Source organism: Ruditapes philippinarum, unplaced genomic scaffold (assembly GCF_026571515.1).
Source record: "Ruditapes philippinarum isolate M1 unplaced genomic scaffold, ASM2657151v2 ctg3440_1_1_1_1, whole genome shotgun sequence".
NCBI classification, from domain to species: Eukaryota; Metazoa; Mollusca; class Bivalvia; order Venerida; family Veneridae; genus Ruditapes; species Ruditapes philippinarum.
In genome coordinates, this window is record NW_026867014.1 from 42,859 (window position 1) to 55,632 (window position 12,774).

General features: G+C 31.3%; 1 protein-coding gene across 1 annotated transcript in view; it reads left to right on the forward strand.

The window, feature by feature from the left end:
• LOC132734491 (uncharacterized) overlaps positions 1–12,774 on the forward strand; it is a 34,593-nt gene that overhangs the window by 6,806 nt on the left and 15,013 nt on the right. The window contains exons 10-27 of the mRNA XM_060721235.1: positions 290–442; positions 755–917; positions 2,135–2,312; positions 2,582–2,708; positions 2,985–3,215; positions 3,594–3,794; positions 4,614–4,750; positions 4,874–5,030; positions 5,328–5,543; positions 5,972–6,137; positions 6,313–6,578; positions 7,312–7,512; positions 7,781–7,925; positions 8,107–8,138; positions 9,258–9,399; positions 11,215–11,438; positions 11,820–11,960; positions 12,263–12,446. Coding sequence (XP_060577218.1) covers positions 290–442; positions 755–917; positions 2,135–2,312; positions 2,582–2,708; positions 2,985–3,215; positions 3,594–3,794; positions 4,614–4,750; positions 4,874–5,030; positions 5,328–5,543; positions 5,972–6,137; positions 6,313–6,578; positions 7,312–7,512; positions 7,781–7,925; positions 8,107–8,138; positions 9,258–9,399; positions 11,215–11,438; positions 11,820–11,960; positions 12,263–12,446 — 3,064 coding nt within the window. The remainder of the gene's footprint in view (positions 1–289; positions 443–754; positions 918–2,134; positions 2,313–2,581; positions 2,709–2,984; positions 3,216–3,593; positions 3,795–4,613; positions 4,751–4,873; positions 5,031–5,327; positions 5,544–5,971; positions 6,138–6,312; positions 6,579–7,311; positions 7,513–7,780; positions 7,926–8,106; positions 8,139–9,257; positions 9,400–11,214; positions 11,439–11,819; positions 11,961–12,262; positions 12,447–12,774) is intronic.

Sequence of the window (12,774 nt, forward strand, 5' to 3'; positions counted from 1 at the left end):
ATATGCAATTACAAACGCACTTGTATTTTCCTTTTTTTCAATTGTATGTATTGTGTTAAAGTTTTAAAGTAATTGAAACTAGTATAAAGGAGAAGTTATTTGCTCGCTTTCACTTATGAAAAGTGCACATCATGCTGTAGTCATGTAAAAATTAATCAACTCTGGTTTGTACAGTCCAAATGGTGATTTATTAAAACAACGTATTAAATAAAATGATGAACACTTAAAGCAGTTCATATCAAATATATAATATATTAATTGAAAATAAAATTCTCATTTATCATTTTAGCCGAAACTGACAGTGCAGTGGGACGGATGGAGTGACAGTAATTCTGGAATAGAAGAGTATGTGTTTTATATATGCAAATTAAAGAAGACAACTGACACTGGTCCACTTACAAATGGGAAAATGCTGTCTCCTAGAAATGCCAGTTACTCATATGTGAGAAAACAATTGTCTGAAAATTAAAGGAATTAGATATAAGGAAAATTCAAAGAATTGTTTTAGTCTTCATTTACAACTGTGCAATAAGAAATTACGAGAATCAAACAAATTATATATTGATTCACAACAAGACATTATCAGATTAGCAGGCAATACAGTTCAATTCTTTTAGACCCTTCAAGGTTAAAATATCAAAATACTTAGATTATCAATCAATTCATAATTATGTAATTATGTTGTAATATCTTAACTAGATGTTTTTATCAAACGGGAGAAAACTATTTAAAACATGTTTGGCGTTGCTTTCAGAGTTCCCTCACGCTAGATCTTGAAGAACCGGGTCCATATTCTATTAAAATTATTACATACGACCGGGCTAGAAACCACAAAGTTGCAAGGAGAATAGTATTGTTTGACAATGCATCTGTTGTGGATCTTCATGGAAATCAAAGTAGAGTCATTACAGGCCACAGCAAATAACTCGGATTAATACTTTAGCCGAATGTAATTGGGAAATTGTCTGGCCGGCGAAGATTCATTGAATATTATTGCATAGTGATGGAAAATGGCTAAATGAAGTTGAGGAAAGTAAAGATGTAAGCAGGGACCTTGATGATCGTCACGGAAGATCTGAAAGGACAATTGAAAAGATAGATAACATAGATGGTAATAAAGACCGATTTATAAATGTTGCGTTTGGCTGTTTTGCAGTCATTCTTTCTTTCTTGTATGCAATTTTATTTTAGATGACAATATGCTGCATCATACTGAAAATATTATCAATTTTTTCTTTAAAGAAAAACTAAAATCAGATTAAATATCATTTAGGCTTCTTTTTAGTTCTTTGATGGCACATGCTACAGTTACGTATAGGCAGAATAATAACCGGATAGAAATCATATAAACTTTGCATTATCTTCGAATATGATAACAGAAATGTTGTTAGATTGGTAACTGATGTTTCGAGCTATTTACTCTTTAATTAGATTTTATATGCTATTGTATATTGTTACATGAACAGATAGCATATTTATAAGTCTCACAAAACTTGTTTCATTGATTAATATTTTCCATTTTTTTCTTGGCCATGTTACATAACAAATTTATATAAACAATTGTGTTCCATTTTTTTTCATATAAGATAACTGTACTTGCCAAAAGCAACAGACAAAAAAGTTGGTGAAGAAAATTAACATAAATGCGTTTCTGAGGCATAGTTGTTCTTTAAAATATTTCATTTTTTCAGAAGAAGAAGTAAATAAAATACTCTTTAAATTCTTGGAATGTTTTCAAAATTAGTTGTAAGGAAGTCAGCTGGATAAAAAAGAAAAATGAAAACATCGTAAATTATCTGTCCTTGAAATAAAAAACAAACAAAATACTTTCACATTCACTCGAAAAGAGCTTGGTGACCTTCATTTTAATAATCTGCCATCGTATTCTAAGATTCGCAATTCTTTAATAGATTTATATTATGTAATTTTCATCCTGCTTATAACTCTTTTTTTATCTGTAGTATACGCTTTAATTATATATCTAATAAATACTGTTGCAGGAATAATTCGCTTTGAGATAGCTTTTTTGACCGAGTTCGAAAACAGTTCTAAATTCACTGCTTTCCAACGGGTACCTGAGGAGTACTTTCATAGCCAGAAAATGATATACAAAAATGAACAATTTCATCGATAGAGCAAGAAATTGACCTATCGTATACTGTGGATACGATTGTTGTTGGAGATATACGCGAGGATTACTGTAAACATTTGATGATAGATCTGTCGCCTCCAGTTATACAAAATTTGTGGCTGACAAAGGGAGACTTGGTCAATATCAGCGTTCATAGTGTTCTGGAATTACAGGAATTGACGTAAAGCATTGCATATAATTTGATTTAAGTAGTATGAACATTTGAAAGTGTTACATGTTGAATATTTTTGATAAAAACAATAATAATTAATAAATGTTAACAACAAACTTTTGGTTAGTACTTTTGCATTAATCTGTAGAATCTGTTAACCCTCAATCAAACTTTTAAATCTTTTTCAATACTAAAGTTTTCAAAATATTGTGACATTTCATCAATTTATGCATAACATTGTATTGGAAATTTCATATTCATGATGAGTATTTTTTCAGAATTGAATGGGAAACATTTGATTATCACAGTGGTATACATGAGGTGTCGTGGAAAATATTTGATAACTTTACAAAAAATGTGGTTGTTCATGGTAACTCCAACGAACCACCACAAGGTGAAACAAAGGTATTTCTATTCTTTCTATTCTATTTCTTTGGAAGTAAAAGGAAAATGTTCATATTTATTCATAAACTTTCTTAAAAATGGCTTTTATATTAGATATGACCTTTGGTGTTCTATTCAGAGTAGTTTTATTCTATCAAGTGCTTTGCATTGATTAATAAAGTAAACTGATGTCTGTCATACTTTAAGTTGGTATACAATGTTTCTAAATGATCATCGACAATAGCTATCTTGTTTCAAATATATTTTTCTTACCAAATGATTTCAATTTTCATACAGGATTTAAAGGAGTGTAATCAAAAATACGGTTTATATCCCCGAGGACCAAACTGCTACTGTTCCCCGTACAATGGATGCTTTCATAGACATTATCAGATCAAACCATCAGTTTCTAACGTTAGTAATGGAGGTTTACACTTTGGTAAAGAAATTGGCGATCATGATTATGACTATTATATCGAGGTTACTGTTGTCAACAGTGCTGGACTGTCAACAACCAAACATAAAAAGGTATTGTGTCAATATGCGTGAGTCATGTTTAAGTCATTCAATTCATTAGATTTGAATACGTTAAATTTATCATCATGATAAAGGTTGTATACATTTTTCCCATTACTAAATTAAGGTTACAGTGTGCAAAATGGGTTATTTAAGTAATTGTTTTTCATATACTTGATGAGTTTTTCTCTTATAGATTTTGGTACAAATTCTTAGACAAAAATATTAAGTGATATTTTAAGTTTGTTTTTTTTTTGCCTGCAAAACAAATCAGTTTTACATTTGAATGGACATTCAAATCTGCTTACAAATGTATACATAAAAAGTTCAGTTTCATTTTGAAAAGTCACCTGAATATTTTCGAAATACCATCATTTTGTTTTTATTAAGATAACAATTGACACGTCGCCACCACACGAAGGCAAAGTGCATGATGGTATTCCCGGAGATCCAGAAGTTGACTTTCAGCAATCTTTAAACCTTGAAGGACATTGGGATGACTTTTTTGACAAAGAAAGTGGTGTGTGGCTGTATTCATATGGATTTGGTGAAAACTGTTTGGATGAAATCGATCTCAATATACATTCTAAGGTAAGCTGATAAGGCATTTATAGAAATAAGTTAGAATATTGCAGTTTCAACCCCGATGCTCAATGAATATTTGAAACTTGCAGACATTATTAACTGTGTCTTTTTATAATTACAAATGAAATGTGAAGCCTCTATCATGTTCCATAGCACAGGCTTAGGCAGTCAATGTTCTCATATAAAACGGAGATAAAGAACGGGATAAAACATTGTAAACACGTACATGTATCTAGCTTTTGAATAAGGGAATAAAATCAATGCCTCTGTTTACTTTAACCTACTCTATTTATATATTTTGACAAATTTTTGCATTTATAACAAATCAGGTAGGATCACAATACAGATTATGATCATTTTCAACTAAACATCGCTACTACATCTATACCGTTCTACACATTTGCGAGTTCTGGTCCAGTTAGATTGTCGTAAAATTACGTACATTTGTGTGTATGCAGCTTTACAATATATATATAGATTTATTAAAGTTAATATTTGTATTGATTGAGAAAGTAATGGGAATGTATCACGTTGTCTCATGACTCATCTTTACATTATACGTATTCACGAATATTTTACAAATTTCAAAATTGTTTTATTTGAAGAAAATAAAGACAATAATATGTGATACATTGACAGGAATCTTAGGAATTTATAACTTATCTATATAATTTAGGTCAATTTGACAGTATGGACAGTAAGAGCTGAGTTCAATAGCACCCAACTGGCAAATTATTTTTCTCACAGTCATGGCATATAATCACGCCCTTAGGTCATAGTAAAACTTGTTTCGTTCTGACGGTGTTACGATGAATATTTACCAAGCTAATTGTATCCGAGGTTATTTTACACGATGCTGTGACGGCAAGCGGTCTCATCAAAAGTGATGTTACTGATACAGTTTATATTCTCAATAGAAACAGAGAATTGGAGGAAGTCTCTAATCCGTCTAAAGTTTGCAGGTTTGTTAAATTTTACACTTTTATTTTACTATACGAAAACCCTTAATTTAGTTTATGGTATTATATCGCTCAAACCAATACATGATCATACATACCTTGAACTAATTTTATTGTTTTTCATAGAGACCAAGCAACGACAGTCCAAGAATCCGTCATAAAGCTTTATCCTCATAAAAGGCATTCTTACGAAACTGTAGATGTTGTTGAATTAAATAACGAATGTAATGAGCTACATGGTGTTCATTCAGACTTGATTTCTTATATTACATCTGATTCAAAGGTAAGTTGCTGTAAGTTTTCTTAGCTTATATGTGATCAGCATTTAAATATTCTGAAGCTTGTATGAACAAAAGTAACAAAACCAGATTCAATAATTTGTTACCTAACAGACACACATGAATTATCTGAATTTAATGTTTCATTAGGTTTTACTAAAAAATATATTTGAGTCAGTAGGAGAATATCAAAGTCTTTTGATCCGTCATTTTTTTGATATCATACACGTTAATACATTAAAGACTTTCTTGTGTGTTACTAGATGTGAAATTCTTAAAATTGAAATGTTTATCCATTGTAGATCGACATATCATGGAATGTAACACCTGGAGCGAGTAATGTTCATGATTATGAAGTGGGAATAGCATCTGAGAATTCGAAATTCCCAGATGTTATGGATTTCACTTCATCGCATCATCATCAGCATATACGTATATTCCATCCTGGTATTTTTGACGGGGAACAGTTTTATGTCATGATTAAAGCGATCACTAAGTCATCTGTTACTGACATTAAGGTTATTCCTTACATTATTAATTTCACCAAAATGTTATCCCCAATTTATTTAGAAAATTAGAAATATAATCAGATAAATGAATGTTTTCATATAGACATAAGTACACAGAATAAATGATATCATAAATTTCATTCCATCGTTAAATGCTCACCCTTGCATTCTTCATTATTTATGTCACCTTTAAAATAGCAGTGTTCATTAATAAAATCATTAACTTAATATGTCCATTTTTATTGTTTAAATGAATTAGTTTGTGAAGAAACTGGATAAAAGCTGCTCATTTTATTGAGTTTTGCTGGAAGAATTTCATTAACAATTCAGAAAAAGATAAATAACATGATCAATAAACACCTTTCTATACAACATACTCATCTTGCGATGAAAACATGTAAATATGCAAATAATCAAAGTAAATGGACACATTTTAGATCATCGGGCCATTCGTTTACGACTCGTCAAAGCCAGATTTTACCGGAGAAATCAGCCTTTTTGTTGAGCACACAAAGACAGATACTTATTTGGTGGCAAAGTGGGACAAAAATGCATTTACAGACCATGGGGACCCTAATGCTCTACAGTATGAAGCAGCCATTGGTAAGTCATTGTATAATGAATATGATGTTGCTATTTTCAGTACTGTTATCTTTGTCGTTTTATTCGTCGACATTGTTGCTGTTGTTGATGTTGTTGTTGTTGTTGTTGTTGTTGTTGTCGTCGTCGTCGTTGTAAGGACATCATAATTGTATTAAGATAATTGTATTCATTATAGGAACAAAGAAAAATGGAAAAGATGTGCTTCCATTTGGTAGAATATCAACTGGGGGAAGTTGTATTTCACTAACAAGTCCAACATGTACTGCCTTTTCAACCCACTTACTTCCATGGCACTTAAATGGGGAAATTGACTACTTTGTAACAATAAAAGTAAGAGATACGACAGGTCACTTTGTAACGGCTTGCTCAAAGCCTTACAGACACAACATTGAGTTAGCATCGAGGGGTATTGTTCATGATATTGACGAAACAATCACTCAGGTATTAACATTTAAATTCACAGGTTATCAGTATATCACTCCTATATCTTTAGCATGTATCAAATGATAAAACTTTAACCCCGTGCTGTAATAGAACAACTTGAAATTTGAATTAATTCGCAGCTAAAGCTATTAATCTGTTTAATATTTTAATGCAGGGACGTGTAACAAAGCTCTGTTTTTGTTCTTTTTTGTACTTTTATTTTTATATACTTCATGAACTTTATTGGCCATAATCTTTCATCGTTATTTAAACATGCTTTTAATTTGTATGTGCTATTTATTTGTTATTATGTAATGGAGTGATTTTATAATAAGTCGGCTTTAAAAGCTCTTCAGAGCTGTGTTATCATATGTAGTATACCCGATTTTATAAAAAACATATTACTTTGACAAGAAAACGATACACCCCTTTTCATTAAATATCTTAAAATATAAGTTTTACATTATAACAAGCGTTTTAAATACAACTGCAGGTGTTACATCTTGTATACTATGATTTCGCTTCAAACGCCAAATTATGCTTAAATCAATTGAAGTGGATGTGGCGTGCACGCCAATTTTATAAAAGAACTTAACCAAAACATGATTTTAAAATCTTTAATTTCGCCTTGATATTTGGCTTGTTATGCTCTTTTTATAAAGATTGTTTATGTGTTATCCATTTAATCAGTATGGAATTTGTGATAAATTTCATATATGGTAATTGACCACTAATCATGTATTTATTTCAGTTTGTTGACATTGATGACATCGACTTTCAAACAAGTACCTCTAAATTAACAGCGAGATGGTCAGGCTTTGAGCACCCACATGAAGATATAAACTTTACTGTTTGCATTTCTAACACAACTTTCAAAGACTTCATGACATGTGCTTTTGTCGGTTCTGGGAATAAACATACATTTCATGGTCTTAAACTCAAACCTTATCAGGTATTACTTCATAAAACTATATTTATAAAATGCAAACGCTTAGAAAGCAATTTTAAACTGCATTTGACTTTGTATACATTTCAGCAAATAGTTCTGAAATATTACTCTATTACATTTTTTTCAATACAAAGGAAATAGTTTTTGGTATAACTTCATGTTAAATTCAAACAACATATTTTGTAAATAAAGAATAAAAGCAATATAATTTAATTTGCTTTATAATTGTTATAATAACTGATATTTATCCAAAACAATCATATGTTTCCAGACATATTTCCAAACTGTTATAGCAGAAACTGAAGCAGGAAATATTACGGCAGTTTCGGATGGTGTAACAGTGGTTGAGGAAGGTGGAGAAATAAAGGGGATTAAAGTATTTGATGGTGCTCGTTGTAATGATTCATTAGTTGGTGGTATGTATTAATTTATCGAATCATTTTAATTTTACCGATACTAATTCTGCATTTATAATCAATAAATAATGCAAGATATTTATTCCTTAACTGATTTACATTTATAAGTGCGTTGTCAAATAATATAGATGAATAATTATTTCATAAAAACCACTGTTTTATTCATCATCTATTTTTTCAGATCTAAACCTAACTACATCGCATCATGACGAGGTACATATCTTAGTTATAAATTAGAAGTGCAAATAAGAAACTAACATTATTAATTATTAGCGTTCTATGGTTGTTTTGCTTTCGCGTTATTGTTTGTAGAAATTGTGATAATGTAAGTGATGTCATTACAACTAAGTAAAATTCGTAGACTTTTTAAATGTCTCTTGAAAGTCAACGTGTATTGTAATGACATTTTATCAGCATTCCTTGTAGAATATTATCAACACATTTTGGAAGGAACTGCGCCAATATATAGTGATTTTATATTGCTTTTAAATAAGCACACACACGGCGCCCGCGCACGGTTAGTCATGTATATTTTTCGCTAAAAGAACCTAATTATTAACGTAGAAAACCCGCTAAACATCGTATGTTCCTTTCAAGACGTCATTTAAGTATTTTTTTAAATTGTGAACGTTATTTCCGTTACTTTTTGTTGATATCGCTAGAAACGCCAGACGCCGATATTGTTTACAACGGGAAAATGACGGACATGCGGTAATTAGAAAATCGCACGATCATAAAATTTTGTTGCCTACAAAAACATTTGAAAAAAAATCAACAGGCGAACAGAGAAAATAAAACGCACATTTGTGTTTAAGTGGCATAAAAGATTTAGTGATGAACGGGAAAACGGACATTACTTTGAGAAGCAGTAACGGTCATTGCGTAACGTTCAGACACAAGTTGTACATTATTATGATGTTGACGTCAATAATTCTTTGGAGTGTGCCGCTGTCGCCGACATGTGTTTATGTAGAATTAAATATTGTTGTAATATAAGAAGCTACTAAAATGATTTTTTCTGTGTTTATTTGTTATCAATTTTTTTCTAAGTAGTGTAATAATTTCAAATCAATATCTCAAATATATTTTACGCAACAAAGAAAGTCCATGTATTATTAGATAACCCCTCGTATATTCATACAAATGTTTTTAAATTGTTATTATTAACTTGGGAACTATATGAATCATCTGATTTAATATCACATAATATTTCATCACATTGTTTGTGTTAACAGATATTAATTTGGAAATATGAACTTAAAACTCTTTTGTTATAAGTTTCGATTTGAAAAATCAAGAGTGACATTTAAAACAAATCTTGTTTGCAAACAGGACAAACGTTTACTATGTACTGAGGATAGAGATTTCCAAACATCAACCAATGTGCTTCAGGCACACTGGACAATACCAACTGGAAAAGAACATTTCCTACATGACATACACTGGGCGATAGAAGAACGAGCACCAATTGCTAGTAAAAATTTGAACAACTTTTTAAGATATGACTTCAATGATATTTATCTCTTTATTAAGAGTTTGGTTCCGCAATTGAAAGATAAAGTATAACGATTTAAACAAACGCTGAGTTAGGTGTAAATGCAGCAGTTTTAATTTACGTGTCCATTTTGACACATGCAATATTCCGCTGAACATTTATATATTATATATAATGAAACTCATATTAATGGTTATTATTTAAAGTAGTATTATGCCCATCCAAGTGTAAATGGTGAGTGTACTGGAAAAGGACATTATATTTAGATTTTGTCATAATTGTTTTCAGTTATTTTATTTATTTATTTATTTATTTATTTATTTATTTATTTATTTTGTCTTATATTTTGGTTATAAGTTAACAATCGATAACTCACGCAATGCATGGACATTTCTATGAATAACCTTCGGTAATGATCATTTGATTTTTGTGTCGCCTCTACGGAGTAGTGGCGACATATAGGGATCATTTCTCCGTCATCTGTCTGCCCGTCTGTCCGTCTGTCTGTCTGTCTGTCCGCACAAACATTTTAGGTATATGAGCTAACTAACGATACACTGGGACAAAAGAGAACAAAGGACTTCATTCCGTAAATAATAGTTAGCTCATAAGGAAACAATAGTTAGCCCACAAGGAAACAAAAGAAAAGAACAATAGAAATAGCTCATAAACCTGAAAAATTGGTACGTCCGTCTGTCCGTCCTGTCACAAAACTTGTCCGGACTACTCCTCATAAACTACTAGTGCAATTTCATTCAAACTTTACAGGAATGATCAGTACCAAGTCTAGTTGTGCATATTGTCAGCATTTTCCGGTTTAATGATTTTTGTAAGAGTTATGACCCTTTAATAATTTCTATTTTTAAAGTTTGTCCGGACTACTTCTCTTATACCACTAATGCAATTTCAATGAAACTTTCAGGATTGATCAGTAGCTCAAGTCCATGCGCATATTGCACGAGTTTTCCGGTTGAATGATTTTGGCCGAGTTATGGCCCTTTGATAAAAAGGTGTTTTTTCTGTGTGTTGCAAGATACACAAAAGCTTGTCCGGACTACTCCTCATAAACTACTGGTGCAATTTCATCCAAACTTTACAGGAATGATCAGTACAAAGTCTAGTTGTGCATATTGTCAGCATTTTTTGGTTCAATGATTTTTGTAAGAGTTATGGCCCTTTAATAATTTTTATTTTTAAAGTTTGTCCGGACTACTTCTCTTATACCACTAATGCAATTTCAATGAAACTTTACAGGATTAATCTTAAGCTCAAGTCCTTGCGCATATTGCACGGGTTTTCGGTTGAATGATTTTTGGCCGAGTTATGGCCCTTTGATAAAAAGGTGTTTTTTTCTGTGTGTTGCCAGATACACAAAGCTTGTCCGGACTACTCTTCATAAACTACTGGTGCAATTTTATCCAAACTGTACAGGAATGATCAGTACAAAGTCTAGTTGTGCACTGTCTGTCTGTCCGTCTGTCACAAAACTTGTCCCCACTACTCCTCATAAACTACTGGGGCAATTTCATCCTAACTTTACAGGAATTTATGTCACTACTACTCCGATAACTTCTCCGTGTGTCATAAAACTTGTTCCAACATGAAATTGGCCATCATGAGGCGACACATGTGATCACTGATCGCTCTTGTTTTTATATTTAGGTCAGTTTGTTACCTTATCTGTTTTCATTTAAAATACTGGTTGTCAATCTGTTATAATATACAGTAAAAATGTCTTATCTGATGCAACCGTTGGTTATGTTCAATAAATAAAAACATAATTACATTTGTCAGACATATGGAAGCTTCATTCTGACTATGAACCATTGAGAACTAGCACGTCATACATGGAAGAAAGTGGTTTATCATTATCGCCTGGTCGAACATATAGAATATCATTGAAATTTTGTGCCAAACAATATTGCTTCAAACCTGTACATAGTAACGGTGTAACTGTTGTTCCAAATCCCCCTGTCACTGGGAATGTGTCTGTAACATATACTTTAAACTCTACATTAGTAAGTATTCCATATGATTTAATCTAATTTTCTACATACTTTAAACATTTTAAAAGTCTATATTTATATTGATGAAAGTTATGACAAATGCTCAAAAAAGTTTGCAATATCTTATTTCTCAAAATTCTATCATGATTATAAATTGAATTCAAAATAAAGCGACATGTGTATAAATTAAAGTATATAAAACAGTCAATCCGGTCTGTTAACATCATTACGCAAGATATAACCTAATGCTTTAATAAAACGATATTTTTTCTTTAAACCAGACAATGTTAATAAAGCTGTCAAAATTTATCTCGTTCTATATATAGTGATATAGTGATGAGTCAATATGCCTGACAAGTACAGTATTATACTAAAATTATTGTCAAATAACAGATTGACGTCAGTATGGAACCATTCAGAGATTCGGATATGGAAGATCTTACTCAGTCAAAAAGTGTTATGGACCATTATGAATGGACCTTTGCAGATGAATCTGTGTTAGGTCGACTGCTGACAAAATGGACAAGACTTTTCACATAAACCATCCAAACATGATAGTCAAGTAAGAATAGTTTCCAGACATTAAGCGTAAAAATCGATCTTGAAATAGTTTTGTACATGCTTGAATTATTAAAAAAAAAACTTTATAAGATGTTCTCGTATGTTATCTTTTATTTAAGTATACAACATTAGGGAAAATAAATTCGGTCTGAAATGTATTGCTTTCATCTTGTTTTATAAGTATATAATCATTTCTTGCGTAGTTAACTCTTTTTTAAAAGGTTTAATATCAGTCTAAACATACACTTCATACAATTTAATTATTTTATTCACAGATTGATTTTACTATTGACCTAAAGGAAGAAATAACTTTCACGAAATGTTGGACTTTGATAGTTCGAGGATATACAAAAGCTGGGTTGTCGGCTACAAAGTCTTCAGAAATAAAAGACTGCAAGGATCTACAACAAGTCAGACCTTCAGTAGTTATAGACGCTTCCGGGGAACCGTTAACAACGGGTGATATGATAAATCAGTTTTTAATGCGTATGTTACGGGAAATCCTGAAACATTTGCAATCGATACGTAATAAGTGTAGTATTTATAGAAAACTAAAACAACATGAAACACTTTTATAATTTTCGAATAGTACAATAGTACAGCTATTTTTCATAACTTTAACGACATTTCAGACCGCTTTAAACGCATTCGTGCAAGATTTTCGGATCCTGGATACTTATGATACACCTCTTTCTTAAAAGTTCTGCATGCAGCTGAAATTTCGATTTATAAGATTAAGCAAGGTGTAAGTGTACTTGTGCTTAGATTTAGGTCTTCGTCAAAGCGA